The sequence below is a fragment of the Didymosphaeria variabile genome, assembly GCF_027946475.1.
Source record: "Didymosphaeria variabile strain IMI 356815 chromosome Unknown scaffold_5, whole genome shotgun sequence".
Lineage (NCBI taxonomy): Eukaryota > Fungi > Ascomycota > Dothideomycetes > Pleosporales > Didymosphaeriaceae > Didymosphaeria > Didymosphaeria variabile.
The window spans coordinates 149,234-160,433 of record NW_026611624.1 but is presented as its reverse complement, the minus strand read 5'-3'; the positions used below and the strand labels follow the sequence as shown (position 1 = coordinate 160,433).

Genomic DNA, 11,200 nt, shown 5'->3' with positions numbered 1-11,200 from the left:
CTGAGTGGTGTCGAAGGGTGCGATGCACTCGTACGATGTGTTTCCCATGCGCTCTTACCGAGCTGTACGTTATTCGGAAATATGCATCCTACAGGGTGAAGATCAGCAAGCAGTTCGATCCTGCTCGTTCCCTTGGCGGCGGAGCTGGCGTGGCGAGGATGCGCGAACAGCAGGGCAATGAACCGGTGCTTTAGCCAAGTCGCCCTGCAGCGAGGTGCAGAGCAGAGTCAGCCGGCTGAGCAGCACGCAGTCGTGAAGAAGCAAAAGTCAGCTCGCTAGAGGTAGAATGCAGTAGAGCTCGGCAGCAGACAAGGGATGCGGGCTAGCGGATTCGAGCAAGCCGCGGGATCCACAAGCAGACGGGAGGGGCCGGTTCACTCTTACGCTGATTAGCCCCGATGCAAAATGTCCTCGTGTTTCCGTGCTGACGAGCGATCAACGGCTGCGCGTAGAACGGGGGGCAGCAGGTGGTGTAGGAGTTGCCTTGGACATGGCATCAGAGCCAACCTCGCACCTACAGTGTGACTAGCATCCGCTAGCACGGTGGCGGTACAAGGCGCGACGGGCAGCGACTCCACTCACAGCGTGCTCGACGGCGCCCATGAAACGCGGGCACGCGGGCTACTCCTCTCTACACACCCGTCCCTCTGCTTCGGGACCTGTGCAGCGCCACTTGGTTCCTTTTGCCAGTCTTGCAGCACCGTCAGCCAATGTGCAGCGCCGACGAACAGCTGCGGTGGAGCCGGCCACGCCCAAAGCGGGAGTGCACATTGGTGTCTCATGGCGTCCTTTGTTTCTGCCCTCGCTGCCGTTTCCCGACTCCCCAAATCCCTGGCTAGCCTTTCGTCGCGTCTTGCAGGCCTTTGTTGCCGTCACGTTTCTCGCTCGCCGTGGTGTAGTCCAGGCTGCGTTGGGTCTGCGTCTGGTCTGCGTCTGCGCCAATCCCCCGTGGTGCTTACCACAACTACTACGTATTTCCCCCGCCGTGCTCCATTTTCGCTTCATAACCTGTTCGGCGCTGCGTCGTCTGCTGTCCCGCCGGGTCCTCGCTGTGTGTCCCTGTTCGCCTACGCCGTTGCGCTGTCAAGGGTTACAGTGCGGCTCGCCGAGTAGTTCGACCTCTTGCAAGGAACCCCAACAGCCCATGCTCGGCACAGCTCCCTTTTCCTGTTGCTTCATCACCCCCAGCATTCGCCCAAGTCCTCTCGCAGTCGCAGGCCGCCACTCTTCAACTTTTTGACACTCGTTTCCCTGCGACTGTGCGTCTGACATTGTGTGGTGTAAGTATAGTCAAGCCCGCTGCCCGCCCGCGCTTTCCCGCGCCCGCCGTCTGGTGCTGCCGCCGCCCTCCATGTCTTATGCGCAGGCTGCTATATCAATGCATGGCTGACCCGTAAATAGCCCTGCGCTTCGTGTCGTTGTATGTCTGGAGCACGACTACAAACCCACCGCCGCGACCATCGACGTCCCCGCCGCGCCTCGACAAGTGCTCCGCGAGCTCGTGAATGGCCCCGGGTATAATGTGCTTCGGCAAGAAACCAGTCGACCCCGAGAGTCGCCGCAATGAGGAGATTGACAAGGTCATCCGGAATGACAAGAAGAAGCAGCAGCGCGAGGTGAAGCTGCTGCTGCTTGGTACGCCTCTTTGCGAACATTGGCCGGAGCCACGCTGAACATGTCGTAGGTGCTGGCGAGAGTGGCAAGTCCACCGTGTTGAAGCAGATGCGTATCATAAACGCAGGCGGCTTCAACAAGACCGAACGCAAGCAATGGCGGGCCATTATCTTCAATAACCTGGTCTCCGCCTTCCAGACCATCTTCGCTGCGATGCAGGAGCAGGAGACCGATTTCGAGGACGATGACAACCTGGTACGGACACTGGCACCCTACTTATCTATATCTATACTGATGGCGGCAGCGTTACGCCGAGCTCATCACCGCGGATCCCGAAATCGGCATCGAGGATGGCATGCCGCAGGAATGTCTCGCCGCGTTCAACAGCCTGTGGGCAGACAAGGGCGTGCAGCTGGCCATATTGAAGGGCAACCAGTATGCGCTGCACGACAACTTGAGCTAGTACGTTGTGTCGCACGCTCTTCTATATCTTACCATGACTGACATATCGTAGCTTCTTTGCAGATGTGGAAAGGCTCTTCGCGAAAGATTATCTACCTACAGACCAGGACATCCTCCGCACTCGATTACGAACGACCGGTATCACCGAAACCATATTCGAGCTAGGAAACCTCACATACCGCATGTTCGACGTAGGTGGGCAAAGGTCTGAGCGGAAGAAGTGGATTCACGTTTTCGACAATGTGCAAGTCGTGCTCTTCCTCGTGGCAATCAGCGGTTATGACCATGTGTTGGTGGAGGACCGGAATGGCGTAAGTGGCACTTCCGGTTGTGGCTCGATCACGCTAACGCTACTGGCAGAACCAAATGCACGAGGCCCTCATGCTCTTCGAATCGATATCAAATTCGAAGTACTTTGAGAAATCGGCTCTCATCCTGTTCTTGAATAAGATCGATCTGTTCCGAGAAAAAATTGCGGGCGGCATGAGCCCAATAAACAAGGTTTTCCCAGATTACAATGGGAAGCCGACCGACATCGAAGCCGGGCAGGAGTTCTTCGCCAACAAGTTTCGAAACCTGGTACGGCAACCGAAGAAGGAGGTCTACGTTCACTACACCAACGCAACGGACACCAACCTTCTGAAGATCACCATGCAATCGGTGCAGGATATGATTGTCCAACGCAACCTCAACGCCCTCATCTTGTAAGCATCCCCTTACTACATAAAGCGGAGTCGCCCTTCTTTTGGACGAAAGCCAAGTCTTGGTTTCGTCCAATTGATTGAATTGCACGCAAACTGGAACACCTAAGCAGTGGACCGCCATGTACTGCACCCAACACTCCAATACTCCAACACTTCGCCTCCACCAGACTCCATTTGGACCGGTCTTTCAGGCATCTGACGGTCACGCACACGCACTGACTGCATTCGAGCCACGGCAACGGTCCTAAAGCCCCTGGATGATCTCTCAGCCGCACTTCACGCGCCTTTACGTTACATACCCTCGATATCCCATCTGTTCTTCGAAGTTTATTCATGTTTGTGTTAGGATTGGATGACTGCACGATCTGCTCGACTTGCTTAGCGCCTTCCAGCGGTATACACCCGCCGACACTTTATTTTCCTAATTGTTTGGGGTAGCTCTACGGAGCAGGGAACGAGCGGAGTGTGAATTTCAAGAGCTAGTCTGTTCCCTCTTGTATGTTATTGTGTGAAAATGGCTGAGCACCGCATTCTCTCCACTTGATCTTGTTCTTGTCGGCATTTGGGAGGGTCTTCTCCTATGCAAGCAGCCAGCTACTAGTGCTTGGCAGACTGGCCTCGACGGTATACATGACAGTATTACACGGGTCGCAATATCTTGCAGGCAAAAATTCTACACTGTTCTCAACAGTTCTGTTGCCTTGTCGTGCGAATGCATATTCTTGATGCATGTTCTTGCTGCCTGTTCTTGATGCATGTCTTGGGTGATTGCGCAGGGTTTCCGCTGCTCTTTCCCTTCTCGTATTCGCCTGCATGTCGCGCGGTCCGGAAACCGCACCACACTTGATGACCCCGCCATCATCCTCGCCGTTCATCGATCTACACTTTCATGGCGGGAAGGACCCCGTAGGGCACGTTGTGGCGTTCGGGGACCGAGGGCTCCTAGTAGATTAATAGATCAGCTGCGCGTTTGTATTGGATCGTCAACGGCTTTGCATGGGAACACCGTATATTGCACACATAATGCATGCTATGGGGCGGAGTGCTTGTTCCCCATCGAGTACCTCGTACATACGCTTGGATCAAGTGTTGCACACGTCATGCAAAGTATTTCTGCCCCTTCAGTCGCGTGTATACATCATAGAGATTGAAGTGTCGTCGGACCCGTGGGTTTGGGTTTTACGCCCGGGTGCAGCGTGCATGGGGCGGTGTTGCCGCTTTGAGCGAGACGTTGATGGGGCACAGCAGGGTGATTTGAGGGAATAAGAGCGATGGGGCGAAGCACATGTAGGGTACACCATGAAGGTTTGGAGTAGATGTTGGTGATCGCTGTTGTCTTAAAGTGTAAGAGATAAGGAGGGTTGGATCGGATTTGGAAATTGATAAAGATGGGTTTGCCACATTATTCTTTGTGAAGTCGATCGTTGAGCGATAGTGCAGTACTTGGCGAAGTGCTGCAAGCATCAGTTGCGTCTTCCTTCAAGTCGTTCTTTTTTTGTCTTTCTTTGTATAAATTTAGACGAACCAATGTACCTATGTACTACCTTTTTTGCTTCTATGAAAAGTGCACAAATCAAGTTCCAATACCCACAATCGAGACATATGACTGCTTCGGCGGACAAATCAAAATGTTATTTCTACGGTTTACTTAATGGAGAAGGTCCTTGGACCCCAGAGTTGATGCCTCAGGCATCAGGTGACGAGCTTCCGAGGCTCCGGCTCGTTCTCGTGACCAGATGCGGCTCTTGCAGCTAAACTGGAAAAGGAACAGCGGCGTGACTCGCAGCAAGCAGGATCATCGCCTTGCGCCGCGCAACAAGCGGACTTCGACACCCTCTTTACCACCGCATCCATCTGCTGGCCATGTTTTCTTGCGCCGCCGGGAGAGTCGTCCGCTCCCCCAGTACCCTGCCACCGCCCTTGGTGTGCGCCTTTGCCCGTCCAGCAGCCCTCGGCGCGGCCCAGAAGCCCTTTGCCCGTCCCGGCCACCAACGGCGCTTATCATCATCCAAAGCGTCGACTCCTCCAGATAGCTCGAATGGATCAAGTTCTACGCAGCAGACGCCTGCGAGCGCTGAGAAGGCACCTGCAAAGGCTTCTGTGAAGAAGGCGACAGGAAGAGCTGGGAGGAAGAGGACCACCACACCTCCGATCCCGGCGCTGAACGTGCCCCATGTGCCGCCGACCGATTATCTACAGAAGCCTGGTATGCAAAGAAAGAATCGACGTGAAGTGCATCAGCTGATCAATTCTACAGAAGTAAAGATATCGTCGTTCTTCTCGCTCCACCGTCCCATATCCCTTGACCAGGCTATACCACCAGTAGCCACGGACTCCTCGTTCGAATCTATCTTCGCAGCACGATCTCCATACAACAGGGAAACGACGGTGAATAACATTCAAACACTCTCGAGTGGTATCGAGACCTTAGAGGCAGCCTTGGCTGTCCATGAGGAGCAGGCACCTGCTCAGGATGCATCGCAGATCCAGCTGCAGCATTATGGCAGCCCACCACAGGTCTCCTTGCAGGAGCTCATGTCGAAGTTCGTCCCATTCAGGCCACCACCACCTCCCATGCCTTTGGGCGAAGCAGTCGAAATGAACAACATAATCGAGAATGTTGCAGCTACACCCTCACAGATCAAGAAGCGCACCTGGAGCAGTACCGTCGTAGTGACGGAATCTACCGATGCCTCGGGCAAGCCCACTTATTCAGCCACCACCACACCGATGGTCGAGATCGCGGACCCTACCGCGGAGAACGAGCTGGAGCAGTATAAGGTGCGCCAACCGTTCCTCTACCGTATGAGCCAACGGCAAAACACAAACAACCGCAGCCGGGACATTCTGCAACGCCCGGATATGTTGGCGATCAGTGTCAAGAGACAGAGGAAACTGAAGATGAAGAAGCACAAGTACAAGAAGCTCATGAAGAGAACGAGGCTGTTGCGTAGGAAGCTAGACAGGCTATAATAGATTTAGCGGCGTGGGAATGTTGTTCCGGGTCACAACAGGCATTTGAACGTGCAGCGTCGAAATGCAGGTCCGGTGCATGGTCATGACTTTGCACTGGCGGCTAGCATAACAGACGGTCAAACGATCCAACCTGCGACGTGCGATCTTATTCGAACGCCAACCGGGTTTCTGGAAGCATTATAGAGCACTCCTCATTATCAACCATCGGGCATTCTTGCCTGTCCTAGCATATGTTTCGCTGCATAACAGCCTTTTCTCGCTTTTACTTGCGCAATACCAGCCTGCATTGTTCTACCCTCCTCCATTTGCGACTTCGCATGATGTTTTGCTCTCCGTCGAATCTACGAAATCGTGGAAGTTTCTGGACGCGCGCAAGTTTTCTGAGTGGTGCAAAATCTCTCAAACGCATTGCGTTTGCGTACGTTGACGAGCCTTTACTGCCCGATTACAGGTGTAGCGGTGTCATGTGAGACAGTACTGCGACCCGGGGTGTCGCGGGGGCTAACTTGAGGCTTCGCCAACCTGACAACACGCAGTTCGGTAGGAACCCCTCCAAACTCTTAACAGCGGGAGCTAATGCTACCCGAAGTCGCAGACAGCAAATCATACGTCCCACCATACCGTATACCGCATGACCGTGTGGCATCGCTGGTTCCTGGGGCTATTTTCTTACTTCGCAGACTGCTGGGCGGGGGAACGCTGCTCTGTCTCGGCGCATCTGGACGCACACTCGAGACGACGCAATCTCTCTAAGTCGTCATCCAGGATGCGAGCGCGGCTAGGGTGTTGTAGGTGTTCGGTGGGTGCGTTCGTCGCCTCCTGTATAAAGCCTCCGTGTAGCCGCGCTGTTAAGGTATCCCATCAGCACACAGCTTCTACACCACAGTCTTTCCTTCTTTACAGTCCTTCTTTCGGTTACATCCATTCACTCGCCCCGGTTGGCATTTATTCAAATCTTCTTACGAGCTAGTCTCTCTTTGATCACTTAACGCCTAACGACTACTTCGAGCTGTATATTTTTATCATCAACAAGATGGTGTCCAAGATCATTCTTCTTTCGGCCGTTGTGGCCTACGTCGAGGCTCGCTTCGGCCAGGAACAGGTCCCCATCCAGGCCATCTCTGCCGTCCAGGGTGGTGATCCTGGTGCTGCGGCTACCATTGCTGGTGGTGCTATCTCTGATCTCCTCGGCGCGGCCAACTCTTGCGCTAAGGTACGCCTACTATGATGTCCTCTTCTCTTCTCACACACTAACAATGATCTAGCTCGCGACCGCCGACAAGATCGTCTCTGACCTCGGAGGAGGCGCTGATGCCATCGCCGCAGCTATCGGCATGGTCACCGCTGAGAAGAACACCAACCCCTTCGCCAACAACAACACCCAGAACGTCTGCGGTGATGCCACTCTCCCTGCTACTCCTGAGCTCCGTGGTATCACTCCTCTCATCGACCCCGATGTCGACGCCAATGGCGATGTTGCAGCGCTCAGCAAGCAGACTGCCGGCGCCCCGCTCGATGCCACTGGCAAGAGCGTGTTTGATCTGTTGAACGATGCTGGATTCGGCGACCTCGTCGTTTCTCAGGCTGCCGCTGGAGGTGCGGCCGCTGGTGGAAATGCGGATGCTGGAAATGCGGCAGCTGGAAACGACAATGCCAACCAGAACGCCGGAGATGCGAATGCCAATGCTGGAAGTGCGAATAACGCAACCGCTGATGCCAACGCTGGAGACAACGCTGCTGATAACTCGGGAGCTGCTTGCAATGCCGGAAACGCGGCCTCTGGCAGCGACAACGCGAATGCTGGATCCGCAAACCAGACTGCTGACAGCGGAAACGCCAACGCCGACCAGAACGCAGGAGACGCCGCAGCCAGCAACTCCACCGGCGCAGCCACCGGTGGCGCCGCCTCCTCCGCAGGCTCCATCCTCACCGGCGACGAAGACTTCGGCTCCTGCACCCCCACCATCATCTTCGAAGCCGGACAAAACGGGCGCAAAGCGGACGAATTCACTTTCCAGATTGCTGATGCTACTGCTCGTGGTGGCCAGCAGGACGCCCTCAACCCCAACATCATCACCAACGCGCTCTGCAACCAGCTCACCAATGTGTGCGGCGCCAACGACGCGGCGGTCACTACCTGCGGACAGGCTAAGCAGCTCGTTGCTGATGCGGGTACGCGCGACAAGAGCACTGCTGATTTGTTCAACACGGCGCTTGGGTTTGCGGGTGCTGTTACGAACCCGGATGGTGGACCGGCAGATAAGAGCGATGCTGCTGCCGCTGCTAAGAGGACTATCACTAGGAGGTTCAAGGCTTAGATGGTGAGGCGTAGTCTGGTGGATAGGGACTTTGGTGCTGGGTGGGACAAGGGGGAAAGGATGAAAAGGCAAATATACCAGAGCTTACGGGCTTTTTCGTTTTGTTTGCTGTCGAGTGTACGATTGAGCAGTTGTCTGAGATAGATACGAATATTATGATAGCGTTTTGCGCAAAGCAACTCTCCATTATCTTCGTGCTTGGTGATTCAAAAGTACTGGTTCGTTGGTCAAGACTCAAATCGTGAAGTGGCCGCGGTCACCATCTGTTTGATACGAATTAAATTTTGATCTTGTCGCTTAAATGATGACTTGACGCTTGCCAGAGCAAATGATAGAGCAAGGGTACTTGAGACCGTTTGCTCACCCTCGAACCTAAAACCTCTTTTACCGTGTGTACCTTCCAACACCACCGCAGCCTCTTTGTTTGCATATCACCAGGGAGTAGAGAATTACGCCGGAGCCACATTTGTCTAGAAGCAAAGGAAATTTGTGGGAGGTCCGAATTGGATTAGACGGAGCTGCAACTGGGAAACCAGCAATTCTTGAAGGACTACATATATTTAGATAGGGTACTTAGGAAGGAGATGAAGGGCGCAAGTACGTTTGTTCATATGCTATCAGGGGGTATTGTGGCACTGAACTGAGCGGAATGGTAGTTAAGGTCTAATGTGCATATAGGTGGTCCTAGTATCATGTTGACATTCTGTTCTTGTATTGCCACTAGGCTATTGGGCTTGAAAATGTTTCATATGTACAATTTGATTTCGCGTAGCAGCCCACAATAAAACAAGGCTGCGACCCATATCACCACGAGCCTTTGGTAACAACCACGATTCCAATTCTCATCGACTGAGAAAGCTGCATCACCTCTCCGATACTTTGAGCTCTGACTAAAGGGAGTTAGTTCCGATCAATATCATAGCTCATCCTGGCTCTCTTCTACCATCTTGCTGGTAGGGCCCTTCATAATCATAATGGACATGATTTCGTACAGAGCATCAGCGGCCGCCATGGTGGTCAGCTCAGCGTTGGTGTCGTATGCAGGCTATGACATCAGCCGTTAGCTAGGATCATGAAACCAAAGTATTAGGTATACGTACGGCTACCTCCACAACATCTGCGGCAATGATGTTGAGGCCTTTGAGACCCCGAATGATCTCGCGTAGCTCCCGCGTGGACCAACCACCGGTCTCGGGTGTTCCTGTCGCCGGCGCGACTGCAGTAAACGTCAGCACGTTTCACCCTCAGCGCAAGCAGGGTGCAAAACTCACAGGCAGGGTCCAGGGTGTCAATATCTAGGGACAGATACACCGGCTTCTCCGTACCGACACGCTCCCTAATCTTCTTGATGATGCCAGCCGTGCCAATCTTGTCTACCTGGGATGCCTCCACAATCTCAAACCCACAGTAACCATCGTTCTCGTAGTCGCTGGGACCGCTGAGCGTAGTGCGAATGCCGGCGTGGATGTTGCTGTCGTTCGCTAAGAGCCCCTCTTGACTCGCGTGGTAGAAGTAGGTCCCGTGATTAATAGAGGCGATGTCAGAAGGAGCGCCGCCGAAGACCTTCGGCTTCCCCTGTACATATGTTAGCTAGTGTCTCACCGATCTTTGAAGTACTGACAAGTGTCCAAGTGGCTATCGAAGTGGATTACCGACACCGGTCCGTAGGCGCGGTTGATGGAGCGAAGGAGAGGGAGTGTGATGGTGTGATCGCCTCCGAGAGTGATGATGCGCGGCAGTGTCTTCCCTTGCAGAGATGGCCCTTTCTTGTTAGCATCCGTGGCCGGTGCTCGTGTAAGAAGATTGTAGTGTCCGTGTTCGATTTGCTGAAGGGCGTACGCGTGATCATACGATGTAACTGGAATATCTCCGCAATCAATCACAGTAGCCCATGAGTCGAATGGATTGGTTTTGAGAGGCACATTGTATCCTCCGTACAGGTTCAGTCGGCGGGAACCTTGACGGATACCGGAGGGTCCGAAGCGCGCACCTGGGCGATACGAAGTTCCGATGTCAAAAGGCGCGCCTGTAATTCCCATCAGTTTCCAAAGAGCTAAAGTTCCGTATCCTTTTAGATGGCATACCGATAAAAGCGAGGTCACTTCACGTCCCGTTGCGAAAGGCATTTGGTGTACGGCAGGCGTCCAAAGGTTGAGATGCCCGAGAACACCGAATCAGCCTGACATTTCTTGTCAGCGAATTGCGCATTGGGGGTTCAAAGAAGGTCTCCAAACCTGGGTGCCGCCATCTCCTGGCAGTGTGTTGTACCACAGGGACTGGTGAGGACCCAGAATGGGCGATTGATCCTCATGGACACCGTGGGCTGCTACTGTAGCTACGAGAGCAGCATAAAGACACGATTTGGGAAACATGATGCAGAGCTTCAGGGAGAAATTGTACTGGAATTGATCGAATTGAAGCGGAATGACCAGCTTTAAGAGGGCATGCGCAGTCAGGTTACTCGTAGATGAGGTACCGAAAACACCCCGCAAAACAGGAGCTCTTCCGACAGCTCCTGCAGAAGCTTGACTCGGGCCATGACGACACTGATGCCCCTCTCTCCTCGCATAGCTCTTGCGCTGTCAAGATCACCCCCAAAGTCCACCGCCACCGGCCAATTGATAAGGATTCAGCTATCCATTGGTTATAACAGTATGCAGAGCTTGCAATCAGTCGTGGCTGTAATTTTTCGTCGGATGCATGCAGGGCGTTGCGGGGACGTTTGTGAAGACGGGATAGACGTTGACGTTTGAGAAGCGAGATCACTAGAAAGTGCACGCTAGGAGCCTTGGCAGCCTATTATGGCATGGTGCGTACCGAACTGGGAACGCAGAACGCACCGTCTGCATGTTGCCGAGAACGTTCTTCGGTATGCACCACGCCTTCAAGGGTTCAAGCCTATCACGAAGTATGATCTGTGTAGCGCTCACCGTCACGATAATCGCTCGTAGTCCCGCGATTCACGCTACCTTATCGCGCATATTCCACGCCTGCACGGATTTCACGGCCAATCCCTACTACGACTGCTGGCATTGGCTCGAGATATGTGTACATGCTGTAGGATGACGGATGCTGTTTGTCATACGGAAGACTCATCGATTTGAGTCGGACAGCCGAATGTGTGAT

General features: G+C 53.8%; 4 protein-coding genes across 4 annotated transcripts; 3 read left to right on the top strand and 1 right to left on the bottom strand.

Annotated features, from left to right (window-relative positions):
• Positions 1–1,505: 1,505 nt before the first annotated feature.
• On the top strand, positions 1,506–2,784 carry GNA2 (G-Protein alpha subunit; the record flags this gene model as incomplete). Its single annotated transcript, XM_056215260.1, has 5 exons — positions 1,506–1,635; positions 1,685–1,869; positions 1,919–2,076; positions 2,129–2,387; positions 2,437–2,784. 5 exons carry the CDS (start codon positions 1,506–1,508, stop codon positions 2,782–2,784), a joined length of 1,080 nt encoding a protein of 359 aa, XP_056069507.1.
• A 1,859-nt stretch (positions 2,785–4,643) lies between these two features.
• N0V89_006489 (uncharacterized protein) lies at positions 4,644–5,753 on the top strand (the record flags this gene model as incomplete). Its single annotated transcript, XM_056215259.1, has 1 exon — positions 4,644–5,753. The coding sequence occupies one exon, from the start codon at positions 4,644–4,646 to the stop codon at positions 5,751–5,753; it is 1,110 nt and encodes a 369-aa protein (XP_056069506.1).
• Positions 5,754–6,789: 1,036 nt separating this feature from the next.
• N0V89_006488 (uncharacterized protein) lies at positions 6,790–8,074 on the top strand (the record flags this gene model as incomplete). Its single annotated transcript, XM_056215258.1, has 2 exons — positions 6,790–6,969; positions 7,022–8,074. 2 exons carry the CDS (start codon positions 6,790–6,792, stop codon positions 8,072–8,074), a joined length of 1,233 nt encoding a protein of 410 aa, XP_056069505.1.
• Positions 8,075–8,990: 916 nt separating this feature from the next.
• Positions 8,991–10,322, bottom strand: N0V89_006487 (uncharacterized protein; the record flags this gene model as incomplete). Its single annotated transcript, XM_056215257.1, has 7 exons — positions 8,991–9,119; positions 9,175–9,290; positions 9,346–9,649; positions 9,727–10,100; positions 10,159–10,175; positions 10,245–10,253; positions 10,309–10,322. The coding sequence occupies 7 exons, from the start codon at positions 10,320–10,322 to the stop codon at positions 8,991–8,993; spliced, it is 963 nt and encodes a 320-aa protein (XP_056069504.1).
• Between the last annotated feature and the right edge of the window lie 878 nt (positions 10,323–11,200).